Raw genomic sequence first — 17,771 nt, forward strand, 5'->3', positions numbered from 1 at the left:
AAATTGTCATGTGCATCAGAGTCATAGCAGAGACAGTGCATATTCCTGTGTTCCACACCACACTTAGGAAATAAAAGCTAGCATTTATTGGAGATATTTTTCATAGATAATCTCATTTACACTTACAAATAGACCTGAGGGAGGCACCATTTTACAGATGAAGAAGTATGAGATTACTTAGCTGAATGGGTTGATATTGAAATCTGGCTTGTCTTGCTCAGGATCCCAAAGTCTAAACCACACCATCACAGTAGTCTTCATTACCTGACATGTTAATTTCTAGGATCCAGGGTGGTCCCAAGGAAGCTCCATGTTAAGTTCTCCATATCTTGATCAACACCTATGAAATATAAAGTATTTTTATAGTCCTACTGACTACATTTCGGAGACTATCCTAAAAATGGTTTACATAATTTTATTTTCTCCTTTGTCTTCTAAAAAGAAAAGAAATTTACTTCATTAGTGGTGATTTCATAATGAAAGTGGAATTTGTTACAAAGGGAGACCTGTGGACCTTTATATCTTCCATATAGTGAATTGTCTTTTCTTCTCCAGGATCTTTACTGGTGCTTTTTATTGTTTCTTTAACAGATTCCTCCTTTACTTTTGTCTTGCTTATTCGAATTCACAATTATTGTTTCAAGTAGCAAGTTCTTTTTTTTAAACCAACAAGAATGAACTTGAAGTTAAACAGCAAGTTTTATAACATGATTGATTGATTGATTGATTGATTGATTTTAAACAGTGCTTTACTCTGTCACCCAGGCTGGAGTGAAGTGGCATGATCACAGCTCACCAAACCTCCAATTCCTGGGCTTAAGTGATCCTCCTGAATCAGCCTCCTGATAGCACACCTGGCTAAGTTTGTTTTTTCTTTCTTTTTTAAAAAAAATTTTCCATGGAGATGAGGTCTCACTATGTTGCCCAGGCAGGTCCCAAACTCCTGGGCTCAGGCAGTCCTCCCACCTCAGCCTCCCAAAGTGCTGAGATTACAGGTGTCAGTCACCATGTCCAGTCATATGGTTTCTTCTTTAACTTTGTATTGTGGAAAATTTTAGATATCTACAAAATTGAAAGATAGAATAATGAACCTCCATGTACCTATCACCTAGCTTGAACAGCTTGAATTTGAATCCCTGTTTCAACCTGTATTATTGGTCATTTCATCTCTACAGCTCTCAGTTTCCTCATCTGTAAAATAGGCTTACCAATTTTTCAGGTTTGTCATAAGGAATAAATCATCTCATGTCATTCTTGTTACATCCTTTTTTCTACTTCTTTGCTGCTTGTTTTTTATTTTGTTTTGTTTTGTTGCATGGGGTCTCACTCTGTTTCCCAGACTGGAGTCCAGTGGCACGCTCATGGCCACCGCAGCCTCTACCTGCTGGGCTCAGGTGATCCTTCCACCTTAGGCTTCCAAGTAGCTGGAACTACAGGCATGCACTACAACGACTGGCTTATTTTTTTATTTATTGTAGAGATGAGGTCTCACCATGTTGCCCAGGCTGGTCTTGAACCCCTGAGCTCAGGCAATCCTCTCACCTCAGCCTCCCAAAGTGCGGGGATTACAGGCTTGAGCCACTTTGCCTGGCAGTTGCTGCCTGTTTATTCACATCACTTCATCTAAATGTTGCAGAATATATCTATAAAAAATAAGAGCTTTAAAGCAAAGGATTTCTGAACAGTTCAGTACATTGATTTTCCTTTAAATGCTCTATAAACGTCATCACTTATGTAAAATCTTCACATGTTCTTGCATCCTTATTAATTTTGTAGTGCTTCACAACTTTTCCAGTAGGGGGCACTTGCAGGCTGAAGAGTTTTAGATATTCAGAGGAGGGATGAATACAGTCCTTGATCTTTTATCATAACCCAGAATGATCCATCTCTCCTCACGGCCTTTTTAAAAATCCCTTTGGTGAATCTAGATGTAAAGCAAAAGATGCAACAGGCCTGGAAGTCCTGGCTGATCTACGTGGTTGTTCGCAGGACCAAACTTCAAATGCAGACCACCGCTCTGGAGTTTAGGCATCACAGTATCTTACGGTGAGTGCTCTCACTTGTTTTACAGATCAGCAGCCATCATTTTACCTCAGCAGCTTTTTGCTGCTAGAAGGCAGCATAAAAAACCACATGGTAGCACATGCCTGTAATTCCGGCTACTCGGAAGGCTGAGGTGGAAGGATCGCTGGAGCCCAGCAGGTCAAGGCTGCGGTGGCCGGGAGCGGCCACTGCACTCCAGTCTGGGCGACAGAGTGAGACTCCAACTCAAAAAAAAAAACCAAAAAACCCCACCTTAAGTCTGGGTATGGTAGCTCATGCCTGTAATCCCTTTGCTTTTAGAGGCCAAGGCAGGAGGATCGCTTGGGGCCAGGAGTTCAAGACCAGCCTGGGCAAAATAGCAAGACTCCCCCTCATCTCTACAACAACAACAGCAAAACCACCTTAAAACAATATTTTGATGCCTAATAAACTTTGATAACTTGTTCAACTATAAGATCAGGTTTTCACCTAGTCATAATTAACACTAATTAAGTACTATGTTCTAAACTCTGTGTTAAGTTTGTGTGTGCGTGAATTAATTTTTAAACTTAAAGTATATCATTTAATCCTCACTATAAACTATAAAACAAGTACCATTATTGTACAGATAAAGATATACAATAAGGCCCCAAGGGGTCAAATAACTTGGCTGAGCACATACAGGTTGTAATTGGCTCGCTCACCCATACTGTTAACTGCCGCTTTCCATTAGCATTATGAACGCATTGGAGGAGGATGAATTAGTTCATTTTTAAAGCTAGCACATGTAATAATGAACTGCTTTATGATGGGACTGATTGCCCTGCACATTGTCTCTAGTGGTCACTGGTGTCGTGAATGACAGTATGTTAATAGATCAGTTCTTGCCAAAAAGAGGTGGGCACTGAATATAGTATGGATAAGAGCAGAGGCTTTGCAGCTGCACTGACTTGGACTTAAATCCCTGTTTCAACCTGTATTATTGGTCATTTCATCTCTACAGATCTCAGATCTCAGTTTCCTCATCTGTAAAATAGGCACACCATACTTTGTCATGAGGAATAAATAAAGTAATATATGAAAAGTATTTAGCAGTGCCCAGAACATCAGTGAACATAAAGAAGTTACTAAGTATTTTTAAATGCTTGATTAGTATATAATTTTACTTGAGTCTTTGGCAAATATTTTTATATAATTAATTCATTTATTCAATGTATTTATTGAGGACTTAAAATGTTCTTGGTACTGACTTGGTGCAGTAATTGTATTCAGGGAAATTTTAATTCCCTAAGTGCTTAAAAAGTAAGTAATAATGCAAGTAGCTTGAGGTTTTAAAGTGAATGCTGCAGGTAAGCATGGTCTAAGAGAAATCTTCGTGGGTTACAGTGGCCAGGCAAGGTGAGTATTTTGGTAAAGCAATTTTCATGTCTGTTTTCCTGTAGCAAATTAAAAAATAAGTAGAAAAGAAATCAAGACTGAAATGAAAGTATATATTATTTTGTTTTTGAGTCAGAGTCTCACTCTTGCCCAGGCTGAACTGCAATGGCATGATCATGACTCAATGAAGCCTCCAACTCCTGGTTTCAAGCAGTCTTCCCATGTTACCTCCCAAGTAGCTGGGACTACAGGCGCACACCACCATGCCTAGCTAATTTTTTATTTTTTGTAGATACGATGTCTTGCTGTGTTGCCCAAGCTGGTCTTGAACTGCTGAATTCAGTGATCCTCCTGCTTTGGCCTCCCAAAGTGCTAGAATTACAGGTGTAAGCCATTGTGCCTGACTGAGAACTCATATTTTTTTTGAAAAAACAAACTGCATAGGCCAGAGCAGCATGTCTAGAGTGTCTAAGGGTGGATCTGACCTTAGGGACCATCAGTTTCCAACCTTTAAATGGCAGCTTTACAACTATTTCTTGATTGTTTTTCCCAGCAGTGGATCTAGCAGTTATTAATCTAGAAATGGTACTGACTTAAGCCGAGGGTCTGAGGCCCAGCATTAACTGCCCCTCTCATTTTGGGGTGGCTTTTTTCTGGCTGGTTCCATCTTCAATTTTCTCTTTGACAGGGTATGGTGGAGCAAGTGGAGGCAGCAACTAGGACAGGTCTGTGTGAACCAAGCCCTGCATGCCTCTGCTGTGAAGCACAGGGTCCTGAGCCTCCAGCTGCAGGTGAGTCCAGCAGACACGGGTTTTGGCATCTTCTGTCCATGTTGTCATTTCCCACAACCGCAGAGGCCCTCCTGCCAGCTCAGGGTCTGAGGAGGGAGTAGGGGTGAAGGCAATATAGAAGGCTGGGTTCTTCCAGATGTAGGCTACTATTAGGAATAATACAGAGGCTTGTCCTAAATGTGATTGCCAATGGCTTCTAAAGAACTTCTGGTAATCATAGAGCTGGAAGTGGATCTATTCATTAATTATAAACATGTTTAAAGAAACAACAATATACTCTTATTTCCTCATTACTGTTTTCCTACAGTAAATTAGAAAATAACAAGAGTAGAAAAGAAACTAAGACTGGAAAGAAGACCTGGCTTCCTTTTCCTTATAGTTTTGCTTATCTTAGAGGCTCTTTTAAAGGAAAGCCACTAGCTTTTGATCAATTACAGAGTCCTAAAGCCTATGCCAAAACTGTTGTGTGGTGAAACTTTCATATCCTTTGATATATTCTCTAATTTCTGACACTTTTTTGTGTCTGCCAGGTACTTACAGGACTGCCAAGTAAATTACAGAAAATAGAATGAGGAAGAGAAAAAAGACATGCCAATTCTTGGAGTAATATCTTTCTAATCTAATAACAGATTGCATAGTCCATGCAAGTTTATGCAGATCACATACAAATAGCATATACAGTCAGAGATCAGCAAATGCTGACTCACAGGCCAAATTTGGCTTACTGTTTTTGTAAATATAGTTTTATTGGACACAGCTCTTCCCTTTCATTTATGTATCATCTATGGCTGCTTTCAGGCTACAAAGGCGGAGTAGAATAGTTGCAACATAAACTTTATGACCTACAAAGACTAAAATATTTGTTACCTGATCCTTTAAGAAAAAGTTCGCTGACCCCATCTTGCCAATAATAATAATAGTTAACAGCAGCAGCAGCAACAGAAGTAGCCCAGCGCCTAGCACTAAGTGATTTATGTGCATTATCTCATTTTATTTTCATAATTCCTGTTTAAAAATACCTTATTATTGTTGAGGAAACTAGAAGAGTTAAATAACTTGAACTAGGGTCATGTGTGTAGCAAAGCTCAGAGTCAGGATTTAACCCAAGTAGCCAGAAAACTGCAGTCATTGTCTTAACCACCATGCCGAATTGTCCTATTGACTTGTAACCTTAGGATGGAGATGCAACTAACTAATAAGTGGGGAAAATGCTGTAAACATAGGAACATAATGAGACTGATTTTCTGTCATTGGTGGGCAACTATGTGAGTGCTCTTATCTTTCAAAGAGCCACTTTGCGAGACTATAAACTCATTCTACTGATTCTACTATTGCTCAGAACATTTTTAGAATTCTCTTTTTATAGTTCTCTTCAAAGCTTGCATCAGATTTGATTAACTTTTCTTTCTTCTTTTTTAGGCAACAGAGTCTTGCTATGTTGCCCAGGCTGGCCTCCTGGACTCAAACAATCCTCCCACCTCACCCTCCTGAGTAGCTGGGATTACAGGCATGCACTACACACCCTACTTTGATTAAGATATTTTAAATGATATTAGGTTTTTAGGGTTTGAGGTGAGATTTAACTCTTAAAAACAGCCAGAAGTCATTCAGAGTCAAATCCAATGAAAAATGTAAGTAATCAAGATAATGTTGATATAGATAAAAGCCTGTGTAAGGCTGTAAGTAAGACCCAGACCTCATTGTGTGGATTATAAGTGATAGTGCCTTGTGTGTGTTTGATAAGTACCATATGGTTTACCAAGAATGACACATCAGCCTTATCTCTTAATTCATATAGCATCTCCATGCACTAGGCAGGGCAGACATCGTGAGGTATGAGAAATTTTAATAAGTAACATTTGGTATTTCAAACATAGAAACATACAAAATATGAAACATTTATGAAAATATTAACAGATATCCAAGTATCTACTGCCCTGATTTAAAAGGTATTAGTATTTTCTATATTTGTTCCATGATTTTTTTAAATAATAAAATGTAATGGACACTGCCAAAACCCTACCTTTTCTCCTTTTGGCTACCTATTCCCCTTAGATTAAGAGATAGCCACTACTCTGATTCTGGTATGATCATTTTGCTGTATTCGTTTGTTCTTGTAAAAATGTGTGTATATATCCATAAAGAATAAATGGGTGGTGCATGCCTGTAGTCCCAGCCACTAGGGACACTAAGGCAGGAAGATAGCTTGAAGCCAAAAGTGTGAGACCAGCCTAACCAACATAGTGAGGCTGATGTCTTAAATAAATAAAAAGGATAAAGGTTATGGCTTTGTGTAGTCAGAATATTTATAAGTGGTGTTATTCTGTACATTTACTTTGCAGCTTGTCTTTTACATTTTTATGTATGTGTGTATGTATGTATTTTGAGTCGGGGTCTCACTCTGTCACCCAGGCTGGAGTGCAGTGGCACACTCAACGACCACCGCAGCCTTGACCTGCTGGGCTCAGGAGATCCTTCTACCTCAGCCTTCCAAATAGCTGGAACTACAGGCGCATGCCACCATGCCCAGCTAATTTTTTTATTTATTGTTGAGACAAGGTCTTGCCAAGTTGCCCAGTCTGGTCTTGAACTCCTGGAATCAGGCAATCCTCTTGCCTCCGCCTCCCAAAGTGCTGGAATTAGAGACTGGAGCCACCAAGCTGAGCCAACAGCTTGTTTTTTTAATGCAATAGTATATTTTTGAGGTTTATGCATGTGAATATACAGAGATCTATTTACTGTGTATATTATGCCATTGTAGAAGTACGGCACAGTTTATCTGCTCACCTACTGATTAACTGTTGATTATTATACCTTTTGCAATTACAAATAGTGCTACAGAGAGCATTTTTAAACATATATTCTTACACAAGTGTCTGAGTACTTGTTCCTAGAAGTGAAATTGCTCGGTCATTGGGTTTTTATCTCTTCATCCTTGTTAGGTATCACCCAATTGCTCTCCAGTTCTGTGCCAGTTAATGTGCTAATGTTTCTGTTCCAACTTCTTTGAGCCTCATTAGCACCTTACGTTGCCAGAGTTGGTCATTTTTACCAGTTTTATAGTTGTGAAATGGTAATTCGTTGCTGCATTGATTTCTATTTCACTGATTCCTAGTGAGGCGGAGTATTTTTTCATACACTTATTTACCCCCCTCACTCCTATTTTTCTGTTGGGTTATTTGGCTTTTTCTTACATTGTCGCTGATTCTACTTGTTGATCCTTTGTAGTGTAGGCTACAGGTACTTTCTTTCAGTCTGTTGCTTTTTTGCTTTGTTTATGGTGCTTTTTTCATACAATATTCACTAATTTTAATGTAGCCTATTTTTTTAATCTTATGATTTGGCTTTTAATATAGTTTTATCTTAATTTGATAAATTGTGTGAAACAGTATCTTAGTTTATAATTTTCCATATGAATAATTAGTTGCTCCAGCACTATTTACTGATTAGTCCATCCTTCATCTTTTTTTATGCTGATTATTATTTTTTCTTTTCTTTAAATTATAAATATGTGAGGTACAATTCAGGGTTAGGTATACAAACATTAATTATGTAGGTACCCTTGTTGATGAGGTATGCCCCTCCCTCCCCTAGCAGTTTCCATTAACTGCCAATCCCACCTCCCCCTCCCCCGACAGTTTCCCATTACTGCCAAACGCTTTCTTATAGTTTTCTTATAATTGTTCAAGGTCCGCTTATGAGTGAGAACATATGGTACTCTATTCTTTGTTTCTGTGATAGATCACTGAGTATGATCAACCCCAAATCCATCCAAGTTGTTGCAAAGTCCATATATTTGTCCTTCTTTATGATTGCATAATATTCCATTGTGTATATGTACCACATTTTCTTTATCCAGTCCAGCTTCGATGGGCAGCATGGTTGGGTCCATGTTTTTGCTATTGTGCATAGAGCTGCAACAAACATAACGTGTGCAGTTATCTTTTTTGTAGAATGATTTGAATTCCTCCGGGTGTATTTCCAATAGGGAAATTGCTGAGTCACATGGAAGGTCAATTTCAAGTTCTTTCAGAAATTGCCATACTCTCTTCCAAAGAGGTTGCACTAGTTTGCATTCCCATCAGCAGTGTAGAAGCGTTCCTTTTTCTCCACATCCTCACCAGCATTTTTTGTTGTTTGTTTTATTAATGATGACCATTCTTACTGGGGTTAGGTGGTATCTCAATGTGGTTTTGATTTGAATTTCTCTGATAATGAGTGAGGCTGAGCACTTTTTCGTGTATCTGTTGGCTGCCTGTATATCTTCTTCTGAGAAGTGTCTATTCATGTCTTTTGCCCACTTTTTAAAAGGGCTGGTTTTTTTTTTCCTTTCGGCGCATTTGAGTTCCTTGTAGATGTTAGGCCTTTGTCAGATATACAGTTGGCAAAGATTTTTTCCCATTCTGTGGGCTGTCTCCCTGCTCTGTTGATGGTTTCTTTTGCTTTGCAGAAGCTTGTTGGTTTGATGAGGTTCCACTTGTCTATCTTATTTCTTAAGGCATTTGCCTTTAGGGTTCTGAATAGGAATTGGTTGCCTGTTCCAATTTCCATAAGGGTGTCTCCTGAATTTTCTAAGATTCTTATAGTTTGAGGTTTTACATTTAGGTCTTTGATCCATTTAGAGTTAATTTTTGTGTATGGTGATAAGTAGGGGTCCTGTTTCAGTCTTGTGCATGTGGTCAGCCAGTTTTCCCAGCATCATTTACTGAATATGTTTTCTTCCCCAGTGGTTGTTGGAGGTTTTGTCAAAGATGAGTTGGTTGAGGAATTGAGGCTTTGCTTCCCAAATCTCTGTCCTGTTCCATTGGTCTACGTGCTTGTTCTTGTACCAATACCAGGCTGTTTTGATTACTGTAGCCTTATAGTAAACTTTGAAGTCTAGAAGTGTGATACCTCCTGCTTTGTTTCTTTTTTATGCTGATTATTAATCCACCTCCATTATATATTGAGATCTTATTTATTCATGGATCTGTTTCTAGGCTCTCTGTTTCTTTCGTCTGTTTATCTGTCTCTGAGCCAATACCACACTGTTTTAGTTATAATTTAATGAAGCAGGTAAGAAAGAGCATAGGTTCTTGAGTCAGACTGCCCAGTAGAATTCTGCCTCTGTCAACTATTAGTTTTGTGCCTTTGAATGAGGTACTTGACTTCCTTTACCTCAGATCTCTTATCTGTAAGTAGATCATAATATTTCCTACCTGATGGGATTATTGCGGCTTTAGTGTGTTGATACATATAATATGCTTAGAGGCTTTAGTGTGATGATGCATGTCATATGTTCAAAGTCTTAGTGTAATGATGCATGTCATATGCTTAAAGCAATGCCTCAAATGCTCGGTAAGTTATACCTGTTTATTACTATTTCTACTCAATACATAGCTCTTAAATATACGTGGGAAAGGATCTTCTTTGTTCTTTTTTTTTTTTAACTTGTCTTGATCTTTACTCTTTCTTATTAATTTTAGGATCAGTTTGTCATGTTCTACAGCAAAACCTACTAGGATTTTTATTATAATACACTGACTTTTAAGCCGGGTATGGTGGCTCATGCCTGTAATCCCAGCACTTTGGAGGCAGAGGCAAGAGGATTGCTTGAGCCTATGGATTCAAGACCAGCCTGGGCAAAATAGCGAGACCTCATTTCTACAATTAATCAAAAATTAGCCAGGTATGGAGGCGTGTACCTGTAGTTCCAGGTACTTGGAAGGCCGAAGCTGAAAGATTGCCTGAGCCCAGCAGGTCAAGGGTACAGTGGCCATGAGCATGCCACTGCACTCCATCCTGGGTGATTGTGAGACTCCAACTCAAAAGAAAAAATATGTGTAGATAGATAGATAGATAGACTTTTTATATTAGGTTAGGAAAATGGTCATGTTTATAATTCTGACTATTCCCATCTATAGACTTGATCTGTCTTGTGATATATTGTCAAGCATGAGAAAGAGAGTAGGATGGATAAGGTCATGGGGTAATGACTTTGCAGGCCGAATTCCATATAAAGGCTTTGGCTTTTACTCAGGAGTGTTAGGGAACTGCTGACTCTGAACAGAGGAGTGACATGATTACACACACCTCTTAACAGGATTCCTTTGGTTCATAGCGTGCTACCTTTGGGGTAAGAAAGGAAAAGAAATATATGAATATGTGTGTGTGTGTGTGTGTGTGTGTGTGCGCGCGCGCACGCGCGTGTGCACATGTATCTGTGTATGTGTTTGTTTGCTTATGTTTTCAAGAAGAAATAAAGGAAAAGTAAACCCAAAACTTACCAAAAAATGATTACCTATAGGAGGAGGGAGGGAACGTATGGGAATAGAGTACTACCGTGAAATTACTTTTTATATAGTTTTAACTTTGGGACTATCTAAATATTTTACATAATTAAAAAACAAAAGTAAATAAAGCAATCCATAGATTTTTTTTTGAAACATATCAAGTTTGTGGCAATGACTAAACAGAAGATAATTACTTCGAGTAACCTTAAAATATATTATTTTGACTGTTTATCTCTAGAGGAATGTATTTAAAAGGACACAAAGAACTGCTAAGAAGTGTAAAACTGCATTCAGTGGTCTTATTGTTACTAGAGGCTTAAAATTGTTATGTTGAAAGTATTGAACCTATACTATAAGATAAAGCAAATAACTATGGCATTGTCTTTAGGAATAAGGAGTTTCAGTGTAAAAAAATATTACAAGTATAAAATCAAAAAATCAAATAGTAACTGTAATTTGAAATTGGAATTATAAATATCAATATGGACTTGACCTTTTTAACTGTAAAAAGTATATTTCTAACTCTTTTTACTTAGAAGTAAAGACTTAGAAGCAGCAGCAATATATAGCATTTAGCATCTTCGTTGATCAAGTTATAGTCTCTACTGTTTCCCACTAAAAGGAATTAGGGCTTTTTGGAGAAATGACTAATTATAGGTCTGAGACAGGAAATAGGCAAGAGAAGACTAGGATATAGCATGCTGAAAGTTAACAAAAACTATTGGGGTTATGTCAGAAGGACTCAGGAGCCAATTTTACAATGTTCCCAGGGCTTAGAATTTAAAAATTTGACCATCAAAATAGTAATAATAATAATGAGCTAGATACAGGAGCACATACCTATAGTCCCAGCTACTCGAGAGGCTGAGACAGGAGGATAGCTTGAGGCCAGTGAATTTATCAAGTATATAAAAATCCATTTATTCAAAATAATTTTTTAATTAAAATAATTTTAAAAATACAGTAACTCAGAGTTCATGATTTTGGGCTGTTGCAGCATTAACTCAATTCTCTGAAAATTAAAGAAGTCAAAAAATCAAACATCTCACCTTTCCTGTACAAACTATATCTCAAAAAAAAGGGGGATTAGTGAACGAAAAAACTTCTTTATAGATAAATTTCAGTTAATAAATGCAGAAGGAATACTAGAATTAGAAAATTGCTTTTTTGTTACTCCTAATGAGGACATGGATCTAGAGATTAATCACCAGGATGATGGGGAAATATAGGAAGGATCAGGTTAACCACCATCTGAAGCCAGTAAACAATCTTGGCATTGCCACAACTATGACAGTCAGACATGATGCCCCCTCATAATATGTGTCGGAAAGTACCCAGCCAAACTCATGAAATATTCTTGCCTGAACAACAGACATGATTCCAACCAAGCCTAACATGAATCACTCAGAAATACGGGGATCAGAGGAACAAGTTAAAGACACATTGAGGACATAGCCATATCCAAAACGTGGCACATTTTATAGGATAAATGACTTGGTTTCTCTAAATAAATTGGTAGTCTGAAACAGAAAAAAGGCAGAGAGAGAAATAATATAAAAGGAGAGATTTACGTGATATAACCAAAGCAAACCAAAATGGACCATTCTGGCTGTTGTGTTAAGAATAGACCAGAGAAGATCGAGGATAAAAGCAGGGAGAACAGTTAAGCTATTACAAATTTCCAGGTGAGATTTTGGGCAGGGATGATAGCAGAATGGTGGTTGAATTCTGGATATATTTTCAAGTTCTGACAAGATATACTAATGGATAGATGAGATATGAAGGTTTGGGCCTAGGTAGCTGTAATGATGGGAGTTGCCATTTACTGAAATGGGGAAGATTGCTGGAGAAACAGATTTGTAGGAAAAGATTAGGAGGAGCCCTATTCTGAACTCCACATCTTCCTCCAGATGAGACTTTTAAATGTCCACAAGGAGATGTCAAGGAAGCAACAGGATATATGTGTGGATTGTTGAGGATGGGTCCAGAAGAAGATGTAAATTTAAGAGACTTCTGCAGGCAGATGATATTTAAAGGCAGGATTTCAGGTGAAAGAATACAGGCAGTGAGTGTAACTAGAGCAGAGGCTCCAGGGCTGTGCCTGTGAGGTGAGTAGATTAGAGTCAGCAGCAGGAACAAAGTAGGGACCCAGATGCAGCCTTGCTACATTGCTTTCTTTCTCTAAGTTTATAAATATATAAATAGATATTTCTGCCAGGAGTCATGAACAGTTGGCATTGTCAGAGGCTTCTGGCAGGCCAGAGGAGGTGAGGACTAAGATCTGACCTTTGGACTGAGCAATATGGATATCACTGATGCATTTGATAAGAGCAGTTTCAGTAAGCTGAAAGGAGTGGGTTCAAGAAAGCCTGCCTGGGAGGGAAGAAATTAGAAAATAGCTCTTTTGAAGAGTTTGAAACAGAAAGAACTAGAGTGATAGCTGGATGGCAAAGTGTGGTCTAGAGAGGGGCTCTGTATTTCTTTTAGGAAGTACTTTTGTGACAGTAATGTCCCCCCCCACAACTTTTTATTTTTGACAAATACCAAATTACAGAAAAGGTAGATACTATGTATGCTTCACCTTGTTCAACCCATTGTTAACATCTTGCCACATTTGCTTTCTTTCTCTAAGTATATAGATATATTTATATTTATTTTTTCTGAGCCACTTTAAAATTGTAGGCATAAAGTCTATCCTGAAGCTTGTATCTCACAAAAAGGACATTCTTCCACTTAACCACAAGACCATTATTATATCTAAAAAATTTAATACTGATATGATAATATGTAATGTGCAGTTCGTATTAAAACTATATGTTGTTGCTATTTTCATGTCTGGCCTAGAGTCCAATCAAAGGTCACTCATTGCTTATGTCACAGTGTTTTATATTTTTTTTTACAATTTCCTTTCTTTCTTTCTTTTTAAAATTGAGTCAGGGTTTCACTATGTCACCCAGGCTGGAGTGTAGTAGCACGATCATGGCTCACCACAGCCATGACCTCCTGGACTCAAGTGATCCTTCTGCCTCAGCCTCCCAAATAGCTGGCACTATAGTCACATACCACCACGCCCAGCTAATGTTTTTGATTGTTTTGTAGAAATGAAGTCTTGCCATGTTGCCCAGGCTGGTCTTGAACTCCTGGGCTCAAGTAATCCTTCTACCTTGGCCTCCCAAACTGCTGGAATTACAGGCATGAGCCACTGTGCCTGGCCCATATACTGATTTTAAAAATCTCTGTAGAGAGTGGAAACTGATTATGCAGAAGGAAGAGAGGGGAAATTGCTAGAATGATAAACTTGACAGTGTGAGAGAAGATGGGATGTAGCTATAATATAGGGGTAACCTTTGATAGAAGCAGTGACAGTATATCCAGAGTGGCAGGATAAAAAGAAGGTAGAGCTTATGGGCAGATGGATGGGTAGACATGGTGGGACCTTGAGGAAATTCTCTTTTGATTGCTTTTATTTTCTGGGTGAAATGGGAAGAATGGTAATTCAACTGAGAGGAAAGAAGGAAAAAGAGGTACTACAGGTTTAGGGGAAGAAAATAGGCGTTGGACACAGTGGCTCATGCCTATAATCCCAGAACTTTGGGAGGTCTAGGCAGGACCCCAGGAGTTTAAAGACCAGCCTGGATAACATAGCAAGACCTCTACTCTACAAAAAAAATCAAGAAATTAGCCAGGCATGGAGATGTGTTTCTATAATCCCTACGTGGGAGGCTGAAAAGGAAGGATCACTTGGGCCCAGGAGGTTGAGGCTGCAGTGAACCATGATTGTGCCACTGCACTCTAGCCTGAGTGGACAGAGTGAGACCCTGACTAAAAAAAGAAAATAAAAAAAAAAGAAAGAAAATACAAAATTTTTGTCTAAGTCGTCTTCAAATTAGGGCATGCATTATCACTGATCATACATGCACACATTTATGGATAGACTTGAGGAAATCCTCTTGTAGACCCTCAACTTCCATAGGTATGCTTCCCTGAAACTAATCTGAGAAAGAGCCTCTTCACAGTAGGTTTCCTCCGGCAGACCCTCACCTATCCCAAATCTGACTTAATTGTATACCCCTTGGATTGTTCGTGCTTCTTGCCTCCTTGTTGATGTCTTTCTTTAATCCAGAAAAAAATTACTTTTGGAAACAGAATGCTTTTATAAAGATTCTTTCACCCCAAGTCCCCATAGCTTATGATCCTGCTAGCGGATTGTCACTTACTTGTTTCTTTTCTTTTCTTTTTTTTTAATTATAAAGATGTGGGGTACAATTCAGGGTTAGGTATACAAACGTTGGTTACGCAGGTACCCTTGTTGTTGAGGTGTGGCCCTCCCTCCCCTAGCAGTTCCCCTCAACTGCCAATCCCACCCCCCTTCCCTGACAGTTTCCTACCACTGCCATTCCCTTTCTTATAGTATTATAATTGTTGGAGTTCTGCTTATGAGTGAGAACATATGACACTCTGTTCTTTGTTTCTGTGATAGATCACTGAGTATGATCAACTCTAAATCCATCCAAGTTGCTGCGAAGACCATATATTTGTCCTTCTTTATGGCTGCATAATATTCCATTGTGTGTATATATACCACATTTTTTTAACCCAGTCCAGCTTCGATGGGCAACATGGTTGGTTCCATATTTTTGCTATTGTGAATGAGCTGCAGCAAACATGTGTGCAGCTATCTTTTTTGTAGAATGATTTGAGTTCCTCCGGGTATATTCCCAAGAGGGAAATTGCTGGGTCATATGGAAGTTCAATTTCTAGTTCTTTCAGAAATTGCCACACTCTCTTCCAAAGAGGTTGCACTAGTTTGCATTCCCACCAGCATTGTAGAAGTGGTCCTTTTTCTCTGCATCCTCACCAGCATCTGTTGTTTGTTTTATTAATGATGGCCATTCTTACGGGGGTTAAGTGGTATCTCAATGTGGTTTTGATTTGCATTTCTCTGATGATGAGTGAGGCTGAGCACTTTTTCATGTGTCTGTTGGCTGCCTATATATCTTCTTTTGAGAAGTATCTCTTCATGTCTTTTGCCCACTTTTTAATGGAACTGTTTGTTTTTTTCCTTTCAGTGCATTTGAGTTCCTTGTAGATCCTAGATGTTAGGCCTTTGTCAGATATACAGTTGGCAAAGATTTTTTCCCATTCTGTGGGCTGTCTCCCTGCTCTGTTGATGGTTTCTTTTGCTTTGTAGAGGCTCGTTAGTTTGATAAGGTCCCACTTGTCTATCTTCTTTCTTTTTTTTTTTTTTTGGTGAGTTGGAGTCTCACTCTATTGCCTAGGCTGGAGGGCAGTGGTACACTCACAGCCACTGCAGCCTCGACCTGCTGGGCTCCGGTGATCCTTCCGCCTTAACCTTCCAAGTAGCTGGAACTACAGGCATGAGCCACCACGCCCAGCTAATTTTGTTTTTTATTTATTATAGAGGTGAGGTCTTGCCAAGTTGCTCAGGCTGGTCTCAAACCGTAAGCTCAGGCAATCCTCTCACTTCAGCCTCCCAAAGTGCTGGGCGTGAGACACCATGCCACCATGGTGAGCCACCATGCCCAGCATTATCTTATTTCTTAAGGTATGGGCATTTAGGGTTCTGAATTGGTTGCCAGTTCCAATTTCCATAAGGGTATCTCCTGCGTTTTCTAAGATTCTTATAGTTTGAGATTTTGCATTTAAGCTCATTAGTTTGATAAGGTCCCACTTGTCTATCTTCTTACTTTTTTTTTTTTGAGTTGGAGTCTCACTCTGTTGCCTAGGCTGGAGGGCAGTGGTATGCTCACGGCCACTGCAGCCTCGGCCTGCTGGGCTCCGGTGATCCTGTGCCTTAGCCTTCCAAGTAGCTGGTCTCTGATCCACTTAGGGTAAATTTTTGTGTATGGTGGTAGGTAGGGGTCCTGTTTCAATCTTCTGCATGTGATCAGCCACTTTCCCAGCACCATTTACTGAATAGGTTCTCCTCTCCGCAGTGGTTGCTGGAGGCTTTGTCAAAGATGAGTTGGTTGAAGAATTGAGGCTTTGCTTCCGGAATCTCTATCCTGTTCCATTGGTCTGTGTGCCTGTTCTTGTGCCAATACTAGGCTGTTTTGATTACTGTAGCCTTATAGTAAAGTTTGAAGTCTGGAAGTGTGATACCTCCTGCTTTGTTTCTTTCGCTAAGAATTGTTTTGTCTATTTGTGATCGTTTATGTTTTCATGTGAATTTCTGTATTGTCATTTCCAGGTCTGAGAAGAATGATGTTGGTAACTTAATGGGTATTGCATTGAATATGTAGATTACCTTTGGTAGGATGGACATTTTAACAATATGGACTCTTCCTATCCATGAGCATGGAATATTTTTCCATTTGTTTGTGTCTTCTTGGATTTCTTTGAGCAATGTTGTGTAGTTCTCATTGTAAAGGTCTTTCACTTCTCTGGTTAGGAAGATGCCGAGATACTTCCCTTGTTTCTAATCTTAGTCTTTCTAGTGTGTGTTCCTGTTTTTTCCCTGCTCACTTGACTGCACTCTTGTTTTCCCGCCTGTCTTTTGACTGTTATCTTCCTTGGTTTTCAGACTTGGACACAGTGGTGGGAACAGCTTCTGCATATCCAAAAGGAGAGACAGAAAGTGATCTCTGCAGTGAAACATCATCAGCACTGGCAAAAGCAGAAATTCCTGAAGGCCTGGCTTGAATACCTACAAGTCCGCAGAATGAAGAGACAGCAGAATGGTGAGTAGCAAGTCCCGAGCTCTTGCAACAGAGGATGTAGACGCAATTTCCACTCTCCTGCAACTGGCGGCACTGTACTAAGGATAAACATAATTACACCGTAAAAGGAGATTGAAGAGGAAAATATATCATCCTCAATTCACAATTATTTCCATCTGACCTTTTCTTCTATGTATATATTTTATCTAAATAGTTTTAATTATATATAAATATTGTGATTATTATGGTTATTAATATGTTGATACCTATAATTTTTTTTCTTACTTTTTTCATGCAACTAATCAACACTTTCCTACATCTTTAAATCCTCATCTTAAATTTTTTTTTTTTTAAGCCAGGCATGGTGGCTCACGCCTGTAATCCCAGCACTTTGGGAGGCAGAGGCAAGAGGATTGCCTGAGCCTGGGGATTCAAGACCAGCCTGGACAACTTGGCGAGACCATATCTCTTCAGTAAATCAAAAAATTAGCCTGTGGTTCCAGCTGCTTGGAAGGCTGAGGCAGAAGGATCACCTGAGCCCAACAGGTCATGGCTGCAGTGGCTGTGAGTGTGCCACTGCTCTCCAGCCTGGGTGACAGAGTGAGACTCTGACTAAAACAAACAAATAA

At 39.1% G+C, this 17,771-nt stretch overlaps 1 protein-coding gene across 1 annotated transcript in view; it reads left to right on the forward strand.

The window, feature by feature from the left end:
• SFI1 (SFI1 centrin binding protein) overlaps window positions 1–17,771 on the forward strand; it is a 97,261-nt gene that overhangs the window by 41,106 nt on the left and 38,384 nt on the right. The window contains exons 7-9 of the mRNA XM_008061532.1: window positions 1,929–2,046; window positions 4,088–4,190; window positions 17,007–17,163. Of these exons, the coding sequence (XP_008059723.1) occupies window positions 1,929–2,046; window positions 4,088–4,190; window positions 17,007–17,163 (378 nt within the window). The remainder of the gene's footprint in view (window positions 1–1,928; window positions 2,047–4,087; window positions 4,191–17,006; window positions 17,164–17,771) is intronic.

Source organism: Carlito syrichta, unplaced genomic scaffold (assembly GCF_000164805.1).
Source record: "Carlito syrichta isolate Samal-C Ts95f unplaced genomic scaffold, Tarsius_syrichta-2.0.1 Scaffold305313, whole genome shotgun sequence".
Taxonomy (NCBI): domain Eukaryota; kingdom Metazoa; phylum Chordata; class Mammalia; order Primates; family Tarsiidae; genus Carlito; species Carlito syrichta.